Source organism: Pan troglodytes, chromosome 19 (assembly GCF_028858775.2).
Source record: "Pan troglodytes isolate AG18354 chromosome 19, NHGRI_mPanTro3-v2.0_pri, whole genome shotgun sequence".
Lineage (NCBI taxonomy): Eukaryota > Metazoa > Chordata > Mammalia > Primates > Hominidae > Pan > Pan troglodytes.
Genome location: NC_072417.2, coordinates 75,121,896 through 75,138,413, shown reverse-complemented (window position 1 = coordinate 75,138,413; position 16,518 = coordinate 75,121,896). Strand labels below are relative to the sequence as shown.

Here is a 16,518-nt window from a genome sequence, read left to right as displayed (position 1 = left end):
TCCTTTTGTTTTAAACACAGATTCGCCTATTTTTAGTCATGTTAAAATGTATGTTTTTATTAAATATAGGCACTGCAGATCTTCATAAAATGTATCCTACACCACCATCATTGGAACAACATATTATGGGATTTTCCCCAATGAATATGAATAATAAAGAATATGGTAGTATGGATACAACACCTGGAGGAACTGTTCTAGAAGGAAATAGTTCTAGTATAGGAGCACAGTTCAAAATTGAGGTTGATGAGGGATTCTGTAGCCCCAAACCTTCTGAAATTAAAGTAAGTATGTTTTTTTTAGAAAAATAATTCACTTCCTATATTTTCTTATAGAATTAATTTGTTGCTATGGTCAAAAATTATTTTATAGTGTTTGCAGTTTTGTAGCTAAGTTGAGGACTGAATTATTGTTGTCACTATTAAGAATGCATTTAAGAAAATAATAGAATTGTATTTAGATTTTATTCTGTTTAAAGAAAGGAAAAAAGGTCCAGAGCCTGTTTGTTTATTTATTTTTTCCTCCTAGAAGATAAGATACTGAAAACCTACCATCTTTATATTGTAGGATTTTTCTTATGTCTATAAGCCTGAAAATTGTCAAATTCTAGTGGGATGTTCCATGTTTGCACCTCTAAAAACTCTACCAAGCCAATATCTGCCCCCTATCAAATTGCCAGAAGAGTGTATTTACCGTCAGAGTTGGACTGTTGGAAAATTGGAATTGCTTTCTTCAGGGCCTTCAATGCCATTCATCAAAGAGGGGTATGATTTATGTTGTTACAATAGTATGTGACTGCTTATACAGCTTTAATTTTTTTTTCATAGATTTACCTGGTATGCTGGAAAAATAAAATTGGTTTTTGAAAATTCTAAAAATTATTTCTGGTTAATCAATTATAGTGATTGGCCGGGAGCAGTGAATCACGCCTGTAATTCCCATACTTTGGGAGGCCAAGGCAGGCGTATCCCTTGAGGTCAGGAGTTTGAGATCAGCCTGGCCAACATACGAAACCTCGTCTCTACTAAAAATACAAAAATTAGCCAAGCGTGGTGGCGCATGCTTGTAGTCCCAGCTACTTGGGAGGCTGAGGCACAAGAATGGCTTGAACCTGGGAGGCAGGCATTGCAGGGAGCCGAGATCGCACCAGTGCACTCCAGCCTGGGCAACCGAGTGAGACTTTGTCTCAAAAAAAAAAAAAAAAAAAGATTAATTGGGTATGGATAAACTATTAGGAAACTTAAGACTATTATGCTTGATTTGTATTCCGAAGCACCTTTTCTTTTGGGCTGCAATTTTAAATTGCTCCCATTTTTACATTTGCCATCTTTTCCACACTTTTCACATTTTAACATCTCTGACTTTGTCAGTTTCAACTCAAGGCTAAAAGAAATCTGAATTTGAGATGTCTTATAAGTGGTAGCATTTTAAAATTACCATTTTTCCCTTTTTACACATGAGCATCTCTAAAATCATTTTTCTTTTTTTATAGTCAGTAGCATCTTAGAATCAAGGAAATATAAGTATTTCTAGTAAACAAAATTTATAGATAGTAAATATGGATGTCTAGGTATGCATTAGCATATAGAGTGCTTATTAATGATTTTTGAACTTGTTGATTGATCCTTAGTCAACAACAATCACTTAGAGTAGATATGTTAACCAGAAATAAGAATTGACTGTGCTTGTAATTCTTGCAATACTTGTCCTTTCATAATTTTCTATGTAATTGAAAAACATTTGGGACGTTTTTAGTTGTATTTCACATTACTAATATGTTCCTTTATATATATATTTGATCTTCTTTTACCCTGGTGATGATAGTGATGGAAGTAATATGGATCAAGAATATGGCCCTGCTTATACACCTCAAACTCATACTTCTTTTGGGATGCCTCCTAGCAGTGCACCTCCTAGTAACAGCGGAGCAGGAATTCTTCCTTCTCCATCCACCCCTCGGTTTCCAACTCCAAGGACTCCAAGGACTCCTCGGACTCCTCGTGGAGCTGGTGGACCTGCTAGTGCTCAAGGTTCAGTCAAATATGAAAATTCAGACTTGTATTCACCAGCTTCTACCCCATCTACATGCAGACCCCTTAATTCTGTTGAACCTGCAACTGTCCCTTCCATCCCTGAAGCACACAGTCTTTATGTAAACCTCATCCTTTCAGAATCAGTTATGAATTTGTTTAAAGACTGTAACTTTGATAGTTGTTGCATCTGTGTTTGCAACATGAACATCAAGGGTGCCGATGTTGGAGTTTACATTCCAGACCCAACGCAGGAAGCACAATATAGGTGTACCTGTGGCTTCAGTGCTGTCATGAACAGAAAATTTGGAAACAATTCAGGATTATTTCTTGAAGATGAACTAGATATCATAGGACGCAATACAGACTGTGGCAAAGAAGCAGAAAAACGTTTTGAAGCTCTCAGGGCTACCTCTGCTGAACATGTTAATGGAGGACTAAAGGAATCTGAAAAATTATCTGATGATTTGATATTATTGCTACAAGATCAGTGCACTAATTTATTTTCACCCTTTGGAGCAGCAGACCAAGATCCTTTTCCTAAAAGTGGTGTAATTAGCAATTGGGTACGTGTTGAAGAGCGTGACTGTTGCAATGACTGCTACCTTGCATTAGAACATGGGCGTCAGTTCATGGATAACATGTCAGGAGGAAAAGTTGATGAAGCACTTGTGAAAAGTTCATGCTTACACCCCTGGTCCAAAAGAAATGGTAAAGTATGCCAATAAAATACTTTTTTGTTTGCCTATTTCCCTTTAGTTACATTCTTAGGAAAAAATAATAAAGGCAGTTTCCCATGTGGCAAATAAAGACATTTAAAGTTGGACTTAAAACTCTTTATGGATGATGTTTTTAAAGGGAGAATTTCTTAGCAGTTTAGTTTAATTTCACCAATAAAAGTATGGTTATTATAAATCTGTAATTATATACTTATGTAGGAATATGAAAGGCACATTCCATATATTTATTAGCATAACATTGCTAGTGGTCTGCTTTATTCAACATTCTTTCACTCATTAAGTATTTACTGGGCACCTTGTATGTGCCAGGTATTAGCCTAGATTCACTGTTGAAGAAAGCACACATATTCTTTGCCCTTTTTGAATCTATAATTTAGTGGAGAAAATAGGAAATAAACAAAAAAGCATATAATAGATAGTAAGAAGTAATTTGGAGGAAAAGCAGAGTAAAACAGTAGAAAAAGACACCACATATGTACTATTTTAGATGTATGGTCAGATAAGATACTACTGAGGAGATAGCATATGGGAAAACTCCTACATAACATAGAATATGAGCTATGTAGTTAAATGAGGGAAGAGTGTTTCAGGCAGTGCAAAGACCCTGAGGGAGTATTTTGCTTTTACATGTTTGAGGAACATTAAGGTGACTGATGCTGCTGGAATGCTTTGGGTGATAGGGAGACTGGAAGGAGATGAAATTTAGGAGGTAGCCATTCACCAGCATCATTTAGAGTCTTATAGACCATGTAAGGCCTTTGTGGTTTATACTAAATGTGATGGGAAGCTATTGAACAGTTTTGACAAGGAAAGTAACATGATCCTTATTCTGATTGTTTTTTAAGAGATCTCTCAGTCTGGCACAGTGGCTCATGCCTGTAATCCCAGCACTTTGGGAGGCCGAGGTAGGCAGGTCACCTGAGGTCAGGAGTTCGAGACCAGCCTGACCAACATAGTGAAATCCCGTCTTTACTAAAAATTTAAAATTAGCTGGGCTTGGTGGTGGGCGCCTGTAATCCCAGCTACTCGGGAGGCTAAGGCAGGATAATTACTTGAACCTGGGAGGTGGAAGTTGCAGTGAGCCAAGATCGCACTACTGCACTCCAGCCTGGGCAACAAGAGTGAAACTCCCATCTAAAAGAAAAAAAAATGGCTGGGTGCGGTGGCTCATGCGTCTAATCCCAGCACTTTGGGAGACTGAGGTGGGCAGATCATGAGGCCAGGAGTTGGAGACCAGCCTGCCCAATATGGTGAAAAATACAAAAATTAGCCAGCATGGTGGGGCGCGCCTGTGGTCCCAGCTGCTCAGGAGGCCAAGGCAGAGGAGTTGCTTGAACCTGGGAGGCGGAGGTTGTGTTGAGCTGAGATAATGCCACTGCACTCCAGCCTGGGCAACAGAGCAAGACTCTCTGTTGCTATTGTGTGGAAAATAGCGTTGGGGTTTGGAAGTAGTGAAAGTGAGAACAGAAGCAGGATAAATCAGTTGGAAGGCAGTTTCAGTAGCTTAGGTGAAAGATGATGGTAGCTTAGACAAGATAAGAGGCCAGCGAGATGTAAGTAATAGGTCTTAGGTTATTTGGGAAATAGAACCTACAGGGTTTGCCAAAAGACGTGTAAGGAAAGATGAGGCATCAATAATAGCTTGAGCACCTGGGTGAATGGTAGTACTAACTACAGAGGAGGGAAACACGGGGGAGTAAATCAGATACACATTTGGAGATAATATGTTTTAAATTCAGAGGAATGATTGGGTCTGGAGATAGAAAAATTTTGTGTGTGAGTTATTATGAAAAGCTGTGGATCTGGATGAAATAACCTATAGAGTAATTGTAGATAGAGTAGTACAAGGATGGAGCTGACATTTAGAAGTGGGGAGGGAGAAAAGGCACCAGGAAAGGAAATTGAGAAGGAGGTTGGAGGAAAACCAAGGGAGCATGGTATCCTAGAAATCAGGTATAGGGAATTTTTGTTTGTTTGTTTGTTTTTGTTTTGAGACAGAGTCTCGCTCTGTCACCAGGCTGGAGTGCAGTGGCGCGATCTCGGCCCACTGCAACCTCCACCTCCCGGGTTCAAGCAATTCTCCTGCCTCAGCCTCCCAAGTGGCTGGGACTACAGGTGCACGCCACCACACCCGGCTAATTTTTTGTATTTTAGTAGAGACGAGGTTTCACTGTGTTGCCCAGGCTGGTCTCGAACTCCTGAGCTCAGGCAATCCACCTGCCTCGGCCTCCCAAAGTGCTGGGATTACAGGTGTGAGCCACCGTGCCTGGCCTGGGAATATTTAGAAGAGAGTGATCATCTCTATCAAATACTTCGATACATTAAGGTGAAAACTGAGACAGGCTATTGGATGTGACCAAATAGAAGTTGGTGGTCACCTTGATAGGCAGTTTCAGTCAATCTGATTGGAGTGGGTTCACAAAAGAACGGGATGAGAAGCAAACTTAGACAATTTTCTGGGGACTTTTGCTGTAAATAGCAGAGAAATTGCATAATAGGGTTAAAAGAGAGGTTTATTATTATTTTATTAAAGGTGCATTGGGAGTGATCCTATAGAAAGGAATTTTTTTTAATTGACAGATATGGCTTATGGCTGTAATCCCAGCATTTGGGAGGCTGAGGCAGGCAGATCATTTGAGCCCAGGAGTTCAAGACCAGCCTGGTGAACATGGCAAAACCCATCTCCACTAAAAATACAAAAATTAACTGGGTGTGGTAGCATGCACCTGTAGTCTCAGCTACTTGGGAGGCTGAGGTGGGAGTATAGCTTGAACCTAGGAGGTGGAGGATTCGGTGAACCATGATTGTACCACTGCACTCCAGCCTATTTGACAGAGTGAGATTCTTCTCAAAAAGAAAAAAATGGCCATGTTTGCAGGGTTGAGTAATCATGATAGTACAGATGGAATGTTATATGGCTTCTGAAAATGAATTACAGTTATGTATAACAAATAGATGAATCTTAGTGATACTATTGAGGAGAGGAAGAGGGAACAAGTCCCAGAAGATTACATATAGTCAGATACCCTTTAAAAATACCTCTTTAATGTATTACCATTAATAAAGTTTTGAAACAAGCACAACTAAATGTATTATTTACATGCACGTAAAATTGAGAATATTGGTTAATTCTTGAAATTTCACGTGTCCAAAAATGACCAAGAGATAGGGATAGGGAGAAACATTTAATAAGATCGTTTTTGGTAATGTTCTAGTTCTTGGGCAGTGAGATTACAGTTGTTCATTTTATTATTAAAGAAAATTTTTGAAATGTAAGAGGACAACACATGGACCAGTGATTAAGTTCATGTATATGACAGAGTATCAGCATTTATCCAATTATTCATTCTCAGGGACCAAATTTTAAAAGGGAAAGACACAAATAAATATCATAGGTATTCAAAAAAAAGGAAAGATTATTTTAAGCCATATAGAGTAGTTAATAGTTAAGATCATAGGCTGTGGACTCAGACTGCTTGGGTTTGAAACATGACTCTAGCACTATATACTACCATGACTCTAGCACTATATACTACCTGCTACCTTGGGCCAAGTTAGTTAACCTTTCTGTGCCTTGATTTCTTAAAATAGGGTCAATAATAGATTTACTTTACAGGGTATTGAGAGAATCAAATGAAATACAGAGCAGTTGATCCGCCCACCTTGGCCCCCCACAAAGTGCTGGGATTACAGGCATGAGCCACCCAGGAGTTTGAGACCAGCCTGACCAACATAGTGAAACCCCATCTCTACTAAAAATACAAAAATTAGCTGGGCATGGTGGCGCATGCCTATAATCCCAGCTACTCGGGAGGCTAAGGCAGGAGAATTGCTTGACCCCATGAGATGGAGGTTGCAGTGAGCCCGAGATCCTGCCATTGCACTCCAGCCCAGGCGACAAGAGTGAAACTCGGTCTGAAAAAAAATAAAAAAAATAAAAAGCAGTTTTGGAGGTTGCAATGAGCCTGAGATCCTGCCATTTCGCTCCAGCCCGGGCAACAAGAGTGAAACTCGGTCTGAAGGAAAAAAAAAAGGCAGTTTTTGGCACATAGTAAGAACTCAGATGTTAGTAGTGGTAATGACAGCAGCAGGAGGATTAGTGGCACTCTTTATAATTATTTTGTTTTTAAGAACCAACTTATTTGCCAAATAATGGAAAATATTGAGCTTTACCTGGTATATGTTTTTTGAATAATAGTAAGCACTGATGTAAACAGAAAGCTGCAGACTTGAAAATGAATTTCTTAACAACTTGTCCAAAGAAAATAATTTAGTACAAGAAAGAGAGAAATGGGGCTGGGCACCATGGCTCACCTCTGTAATCCCAGCATTTTGGGAGGCTGAGGCGGGAGTATTGCTTGAGACCAGGAGTTTGAGAGAAGAAAGAAAAGCCTTTATATTTCAATTAAAAATTTTCAGTATTAAAAACAAATAATGGGCCGGGCACGGTGGCTCATGCCTGTAATCCCAGCACTTTGGGAGGCTGAGGCAAGTGGATCACAAGGTCAGATCAAGAACATCCTGGCTAACACGGTAAAACCCCGTCTCTACTAAAACTACAAAAAATTAGCCAGGCGTGGTGGCGGGCACCTGTAGTCCCAGCTACTCGGGAGGCTGAGGCAGGAGAATGGTGTGAACCCGGGAGGGGGAGCTTACAGTGAGCAGAGATTGTGCCACCGCACTCCAGCCTGGGCAACAGAGAGAGACTCCGTCTCAAGAAAAATAATAATAATGTTGGAAAACATAAATGTGCAATATTAGAATACTTTGATTAAATTATAGCAGCATCATGAAATGGTGGCAAGCTCCTGCATTAGAGCCCTTGGCATGTTTCCTCCCTCTTGGATACTCGTTTTCCAGATATTTATGTGGATAACTCTGTCTCCTTTAAATCTTGTCAGATATCATCTTCTCATTATAAAAATGCAAACCCTTCTTGTTCTCCATCTTGCTTTCTTTCCATAGTGTGGACTATTACCTTCTAACATAATAAAATTTATTAATTGTTGTTTCTTACCCCCATTAAGTACACTCTTTGCAAAGTTCTGTGTAAAGGCAAAGATTTTTGTCTATAATCTAAACACCTAGAATAATGAACACAGTAGATGATCAGGATATTAAAATAGATGTTTGGATTTGTTTATTTAGTTTTAACGTCTTGAAAGAAGGTTATGTTTGAATGAATTTAAAAGTCTACAAAGTATAGTTTGTATATATATGTATTTTTTTTGTTTTTTTTGTTTCTTTGTTTTTGAGACGGAGTCTCACTCTGTTGCCCAGGCTGGAGTGCAGTGGCGCGATCTCGGCTCACTGCAAGCTCCGCCTACCGGGTTCACGCCATTCTCCTGCCTCAGCCTCTCCAGTAGCTGGGACTACAGGTGCCCGCCACACGCCCAGCTAATTTTTTGTATTTTTAGTAGAGACGGGTTTCAACATGTTAGCCAGAATGGTCTCGATCTCCTGACCTCGTGATCCACCTGCCTCGGCCTCCCAAAGTGCTGGGATTACAAGTGTGAGCCACCGCACCCAGCCAGTATAGTTTGTATATTTTAATGACAACATTAATTTTGTTGAAGATAGACAAAGCTCTGTTCTAATTATAAAAAATACATACTTGCTGAACAAAAATTAAGAATACCATACAATTCACCCATTTAAAATGTACAGTTGGCTGCTTTTTAGTATGCAGAGTTGGACAGTCATCAACACAGTGGGTTTTAAAACATTTTCATATTAAACCCCCTACCCGTTAGCAGTCACTCCCTTTCTCCATCCAACCTTCTTTCCTAGCTATAGACAACCACTAAGTCTATTTTCTGTCTCTCTAGATTGGCCGCTTTTGGATATTGCATATCAATCGAATTATATACTGTATGGTCTTCAGTGACTGGCTTTTTTCGCTTTCCATAATGTTTTCAAGGTTCATCTATGCTATAGCACATATTAGTACTTTATTGCCAAATAATATTCCATTGTATGAAGATACTGTATTTTATTTATCCATTCATTAGTTGATGGATATTTAGATTTTTTCCACTTTTTGGCTATTATGAATAATGCTCCCATGAACATTTGTGTACAAGTTTTTATATGGACATGTTTTTATTACTCTTAAGTGGATTCACTGAGTCATATTCTGTTTAATCTTTATTTTTTTTTGAGATGGAGTCTCGCTCTTGTTGCCCAGGCTGGGGTGCAGTGGTGCAATCTTGGCCCACTGCAACCTCCACCTCCCAGGTTCAAGCAATTCTCCCGCCTCAGCCTCCCAAGTAACTGGGATTACAGGCTCCCGCCACCATACCCAGCTAATTTTTGTATTTTTAGTAGAAATGGGGTTTCACCATGTTGGCCAGGCTGGTCTAAAACTCCTGACCTCAGGTGACCTGCCTGCCTCGGCCTCCCAAAGTGCTGGGATTACAGGCATGAGCCATTGCGCTTGGCCTTTGTTTTGTTTTGAGACAGAGTCTCACTCTGTCATCCAGGCTGGAGTGCAGTGGAGCCCGATCTTGGCTCATTGCAACCACCAACTCCCAGGTTCAAGTGATTCTTGTGCCTCAGCCTCCCCGGTAGCTGGGATTACAAGCATGCACCACCACACCTGACTGGTTTAATCTTTTGAGGAACCGCCAGATTGTTTTCCATAGCAGCTGCACCATTTTACATAACTACCAGCAATATATGAGGGTTTCACTTACACTTGTCACATTGTTTTTCTTATTATAGTCATCTTATAATCAAAGTATCTCATTGTGATACTTTGTGTGAAGTAGTATCTCATTGTGGTTTCATCTGCATTTCCCTAATGACTAATAATGTTGAAGATTGTTTCATGTGCTTGTTGGCCATTTGTATATCTTCTTTGGAGAAATGACTTTTCAGATTTTTTGCCCATTTTTAAAATTAGGTTTTTATGTATTGTTGAATCCTCAGTTCTTTATATATCTTGGATACAAGGACATAAGCCCCCTTATCACATGTGTGATTTGCATATATTTTCTCCTGTACTCTGGGTTGTCTTTTCATTTTTTTTTTTTTAAGATACGGGGTCTTGCTACTTTGCCCAGGCTGGTCTCAAACTCTTGGATTCAAGCGATCCTCCCGCTGCAGCCTCCCCAAGTAGCTAGGACTACAGGGGCCTACTATCACACTCAGCTTCTTTTCACTTTCCTTTTTTTCATATCTCCATAGGATGTGAAATCTTTTTACTTTCTTGATGGTATTCTTTGAAGCAGAAACATTTTTAATTTTGATGAAGTCCAATTTATTTTTTCTCTTGTTGCTTGTGCTTTTGATGTCTAGGTCAGGACCTAACCCAAGGTCTTGAAAATTTACTCCTATTACTTTTTTGAAATAACTTTTTAGTTTTAGCTCTTATATTTGGATCTCTGATCCATTCTGAATTTTTTGTGTATAGTATATGGAAGGGTTCTGACTTCATTCTTTTGCATGTGGATATCTAGTTGTCCCAGAATCATCTATGGAAAAATGTTATCTTTAAGTTGTCTTGGTACCTTTGTCAAAAATCAATTTATCATAAGCATGAGGTTTGATTTCTGGATTTTCAGTTTATTTCTATTGATTGATTATCCTCCATGATCACTCCTTTTTTTTTAACTTTTAGGTTCATGGGTACATGTGCCAGGTTTGTTATATTAAGTAAAAGGTAAACTTGTGTCCTGGGGGTCAGCATACGGATTATTTTGTCATGCAGGTAATAAGCATAGTACTTGATAGGTATTTTTTTGTGATCATCTTTATTTATTTATTTTTGAGAAAGGGTCTCGCTCTGTTGTCCAGGCTGAAGTGCAGTGTTACGCTATCATGGCTCACTGTAACCTTGACCTCATGGGTTCAAGTGATCCTCCCACTTCAGTCTCCTGAGTAGCTGGGACCACAGGCGTGTGGCACCATACCCAGCTAACTTTTTGTAGAGACAGGGTTTTGCCATGTTGCGCAGACTGCCTGTGACCTCCTAAGCTCGAGCAGTCTGACTGCCTCAGTCTCCCAAAGTGCTGCAATTACAGGCATGAGCCACCACCCAAGCCCGGCCTGTTAGCATTTTCAACTACTAAGTAGTATTCTACTATGTATACAAAAGTTTATTTAAGCATATTACATATTAAGTATTGTATTTGGAACTTAGTTTTATCTAGTTCCTTACACTTTTTTTTGTTTTTGTTTTTGTTTTTGTTTTTTGAGACAACAAGCTCTCACTTTGTCACCCAAGCTGGAGTGCAATGCCATGATCTCGGCTCACTGCAACCCCTGCCTTCTGGGTTCAAGTGATTCTCCTGCCTTAGCCTCCCGAGTAGCTGGGATTACAGGCATGTGCCACCATGCCTGGCTAAGTTTTATATTTTTTGGTAGAGACAGGGTTTCACTGTGTTGGCCAGGCTGGTCTCAAACTCCTGACCTCAAACAGTCCACCCGCCTTGGCCTCCCAAAGTGCTGGAATTACAGGTGTGAGCCACTGGGCCCAGCCACTACACTTTTTAGGTATAGAAAATTGGGGCCAATAACGATAAATTAGGCAAAGGTAATAACGAATTAAAATTGAATAATTTAATATAACTGTGCTCAAACAGGTTTAGTGGTACAACTGGACCATTCTGGGGGCCACATTTATTATATCAATATCATTTAGTGATTTTTCCTTTAGCCATTTGACATTTATGAGGAGCACCTTTCATACCCATTCTGATAGTTGGTCAGAAATGCAGGTCATAATTTGATAATTTATAAATATTTAAGATGTATAAGCTTATAAAATATTTATGGATAATATACTTTTTAGCAGTGTGAGCAAGTTACTGTATAATTTCTGTATTTTAGAATTGTTAAAGTCTACTTTTTTTTCAAATTAAACTTTAATAATTATGACCAGTCTTTATTCACTTCACCATAGTAGTGCTAATTATGGGATATAATTTCAATGTGAGGCAGACTTCTTTCTGGTAAAATACCTACAGCACCAAAACAGCCAACATAAATGCAAAAAGAAAGAAATTTATTTGATTAATTTATAAATTGATTAATCAGCTAATGAATGACTTTTTATGGAAATAAGTTACAGTAACTTTTTATTGTGTGTCTTCTTGGTTGTAAGAATCTAGAAGAACCTTTTTACAGATCATCTTATAGAACTTAATGCAATTCTCTGCACAAGTAAGGGTTTAATCTTCTTGATGCTGAAGACCTGAACTTCCCTATATGTGTTTTGTATTATCTTAAAATTTTATTTGTGTTGGCAATAGCAATTCTTAATTACTTGTTTTTTTTAAAATGCTTGTAGATGTGAGTATGCAGTGCTCACAGGATATACTTCGAATGCTCCTCTCTCTTCAGCCAGTTCTTCAGGATGCCATTCAGAAAAAAAGAACAGTAAGACCTTGGGGTGTTCAGGGTCCTCTCACTTGGCAACAATTTCATAAAATGGCTGGCCGAGGCTCTTATGGTAAGTAATTTATAGTGATATATAATGACTGATTTTATATCAGTCCTCAGATTTCTGTGCCCAACTGGAATAAGCACATTAGTTTTCTTTAAATATATTTGTGGTATATTCTTAAGGCCACTATGGTCCAATCCTAGCTTTTTTCCCCACCATTTCCAACATTCAGCTTACTCAACTCTCCAACTCCACTTCAAAAGGAGTGGCTTCTCTTAGGTCTGTTCTTACACATAGGGGGCTTTCCCTCAAGATTTTACATGAAGAAAGGGACATACTGCTTAGATTTTTTTTTTAAAGGCAAAAAAAATACTTTCGTTATAAATTATTTTACAAAATTAAATGAAAAAGGGAGGTGGAGTGGGAAATGAGGGTTATATTAGTGATAAAAGGCCCCCTAAGGTCTTCATTTAAAAAGAATTACAACTAAGAAGAAATTTGCTGGTTGTGACCAGAGTAGCAAATGAATTCTCGTAATAGGTATGCAGATTTATTGTCAGCTGTGATGAAAATGCCATTCCAAATATTTGAATTATTTGTTGAAGATTGTCTCTGAAAGGTGGGCCGTAATTGGAGTTTTTCAGATATATTTGGAATGATACGTCTTGAAATCTTTGACTTTTGTGTATGGATTTGGAATCTATTACATATGAAAGTAGTAGATTTGCCTATATTTTCCTTTTCTCCCTCTTTTAATGGCTAAATAATTTAAATCTCATTACAAAACTAATATTCTGTGAAAAATGCAGGTTAATGAAAATATATTTTATTTTATTTTATTTTATTTATTTGGTTTTTTTTGGAGACAGAGTCTCGCTTTGTCGCCCAGGCTGGAGTGCACTGGCGCCATCTTGGCTCACCGTAACCTCCGCCTCCTGGGTTCACACAATTCTCCTGGCTTAGCCTCCCGAACAGCTGGGAGTATGGGTGCACGCCACCATGCCCGGCTCATTTTTTTATTTTTGGTAGAGACAGGGTTTCATCACGTTGGCCGGGCTGGTTTCAAACTCCTGGCCTCAGGTGATCTGCCTGCCTCAGCCTCCCTAAGTGCTGGGATTACAGGCATGAGCCACCGCGCCCGGCCAGAAAATATATTTTAGTATAAACTTTTACATTATTTTAAAAACTAAGATGGTAGCCGGGCGCGGTGGCTCACGCCTGTAATCTTAGCACTTTTGAAGGCCAAGGCAGGTGCATCACCTGAAGTTGGGAGTTCTTCGAGACCAGCCTGACCAACGTGGAGAAACCCCGTCTCTACTGAAAATACAAAATAAGCCGGGCATGGTGGTGCGTGTCTGTAATCCCAGCTACTTGAGAGGCTGTGGCAGGAGAAGAAGAATCACTTGAACCCGGGAGGCGCAGGTTGCCGCCAGCCGAGGTTGCCATGAGCCGAGATCGCGCCATTGTACTCCAGCCTAGGCAACAAAAGCGAAACTCCATCTCAAAAAAAAAAAAAAAAAAAAGTAGATATTTATTTATTTATTTATTTCTGTACCTTAACTGATTTTGGAGATCATTTCTATCTGCACATATAGAGATTATCTTTTTTTATGGCTATATGTATTCCATTGTTCTTTACATATGATAAAATATTTTACCAGTGCAGTGTTTATGAACATACAGATTGTTTCCACCATTATCATTACAGCTACTTTTCAGTGATGCACAGATCCCTGGCTTTAAAGCATGGGTGTATTTTTATTTTATTTATTATTATTATTTTTGAGATATGTTCTGTCACCCTGGCTGGAGTACAGTGGCACAATCATGGCTCACTGCAGCCATAACCTCCTGGGTCCAAGTGATCCTCTCACCTCAGCCTGCCAAGTAGCTGGTACTACAGGTGCGCACCACCACACCCAGCTAATTTTTGTATATTTTGTAGAGATGAGGTTTTGCCATGTTGCCCAGGCTGGTCTCCAACTCCTGGGCCCTAGTGATCTGCCCAACTCACCCTCCCAAAGGGCTAGGATTATAAGCACCCAGACATGTATTTCAAGAAAAAAAAAAACCTAAATAACTCTCTGTAATGCCTTTTTTTTTTTTTTTTTTTCTTGAGACAGTCTCACTCTCTTGCCCAGACTGGAGTGCAGTGGCATGATCTCAGCTCACTGCACCCTCCGCCTCCCAGGTTCAAGCAGTTCTCATGCATCAGCCTCACGAGTAGCTGGGATTACAGGCATGCATTAACCACACCTGGCTAATTTTTGTATTTTTACTAGAGATGGGATTTTGCCATCTTGCCCAGTCTGTTCTTGAACTGCTTGCCTCAAGTGATCCACCTACCTAGGCCTCCCAAAGTGCTGAGATTACAGGCGTGAGCCACCATGCCCAGCCCCTGTAATATCAGTTTGAATTCCCACCAGTTAAAGTGCCTGTTTTCCCAAAGCCTTGCCTAGTAGGATGCTGATTCAGTGGATGAAAAATGGTTATTTCCCATTATAGTTTGAGAGATTAAATAGTACAGACTGTGGGGATAGATTTCTTGGGTTTAAATTCCTACTCTGCTACTTCTTGTGAAATGCTAGAGAAATTGCTTAACTTCCTCATTTATGTTTTCTCATCTCTAAAATGAAGTTAATAATAGTTTCTGCCTTATGTTTTTTGTGAGGATTAAATGAGTCAGTACATGCAAAGAGCTTTGAACAGTACCTAGCACATAGAATTATCAGTTTGCTATTATTAATTTTAAATTGCTTTTTTAATGAGAAAGAGCATCTTTTTATGTGTTAGAGATAGTTTTGTTTTGTAATCTCCATGTTCTTAACCCATTTTTCTATTAGGTTGTTGGTCATTTTCTTTTAAAAATTTTTTTATTATGGTAAGAACATTCACCAGGCATGATGACTCATGCCTGTAATCCCAGCACTTTGGGAGGCCAAGGTGGGCGGATCACTTGAGGTCAGGAGTTTGAAACCAGCCTGGCCAACATGGTGAAACCCCATCTCTACCAAAAATTCAAAAATTATCCCGGTATGGTGATGTGTGCCTATAATCCCAGCTACTCAGGAGGCTGAGGTGAGATAATTGCTTGAACCCAGTAGGTGGAGGTTGGAGTGAGTGGAGATCGCACCACTGCACTGCAGCCTAGGCAACAGAGCAAGACTCTGTCTCAAAAACAAAACAAAAAAAAACTAAAAAAAAAAGAACACTTAACATGAGATCTGCGCTCTTAGTAAGGTTTTTTCTTTTTTCTATTTTTTAAATTATATTATTTTTAAATGTATAAATAAGGATGGTGTCTCACTACGTTGCCTAGGCCTCAAACTCCGGCTCAAGTAATCCTCCCACCTCAGTCTCCCAAGGTGCTGAGATTACAGGCATGAGCCACAGCACCTGGCCTACAGTGTATTTTTATGCCAATTTTTTGTTTGTTTGTTTTTGAGATGGAGTTTTGCTCGTTTTGCCTGGGCTGACGTGCACTGGTGCAATCTCAGCTCACCGCAACCTCCACCCCCTGGGTTCAAGCAATTCTCCTGCTTCAGCCTCCTGAGTAGCTGGGATTACAGGCATGCACCACCATGCCCGGCTAATTTTGTATTTTTAATAGAGACGGGCTTTCTCCATGTTGGTCAGGCTGGTCTTAAACTCCCAGCCTCAGGTGATCTGCCCACCTCGGCCTCCCAAAGTGCTGAAATTACAGGTGTGAGCCACTGCACCCAGCCCCATGCCAAAAATTTAAATGCAGACCAGACTTGGTGGCTCCTGCACGTAATCCCAGCACTTTGGGAGGCTGAGGAAGGAGGATCACTTGAGCTCAGGAGTTTGAGTCCACCCTGGGCAACACAGCAAGATCCCAGCTCTACAAAAACTTTAAAAATTAGCTAAGCATAGTGGCACACACCTGTAGTCCCAGCTATTCGGGAAGCTGAGGACAGAGGATTGCTTGAGCCCAGCAGGTTAATGCTGCAGTAAGGCGTGATTGTTCCACTGCAGTCTAATCTGGGCAATAGAGCAAGACCCTGTCTCAAAAAAATAAGTAAATAAAAAGACTTGTTTAGGAAATTCCTTAATGTTGAAAAGTCTTGACCACTGGCATTAAGTATTTTTGTCTCTAATAAAATATTTTCACTAATAATGACTTCATTAACTTTTGACATTTAAATAAAAAGGAGGTCGGGCATGGTGGCTCACGCCTGTAATCCCAGCACTTTGGGAGGCCGAGGTGGGCGGACACAAGGTCAGGAGCTCGAGACCATCCTGGCTAACACGGTGAAACCTCGTCTCTACTAAAAAATACAAAAAATTAGCCAGGCGTGGTGGCGGGCACCTGCAGTCCCAGCTACTCAGGAGGCTGAGG

General features: G+C 39.8%; 1 protein-coding gene across 3 annotated transcripts in view; it reads left to right on the top strand.

The window, feature by feature from the left end:
- Positions 1-16,518, top strand: part of MED13 (mediator complex subunit 13) — a 121,715-nt gene that overhangs the window by 79,669 nt on the left and 25,528 nt on the right. For all 3 annotated transcript variants that reach the window (XM_016932681.4, XM_001138050.8, XM_063799123.1), the window contains 4 exons: positions 70-284; positions 568-764; positions 1,825-2,741; positions 12,063-12,224. In XM_016932681.4, coding sequence (XP_016788170.2) covers positions 70-284; positions 568-764; positions 1,825-2,741; positions 12,063-12,224 — 1,491 coding nt within the window. The remainder of the gene's footprint in view (positions 1-69; positions 285-567; positions 765-1,824; positions 2,742-12,062; positions 12,225-16,518) is intronic.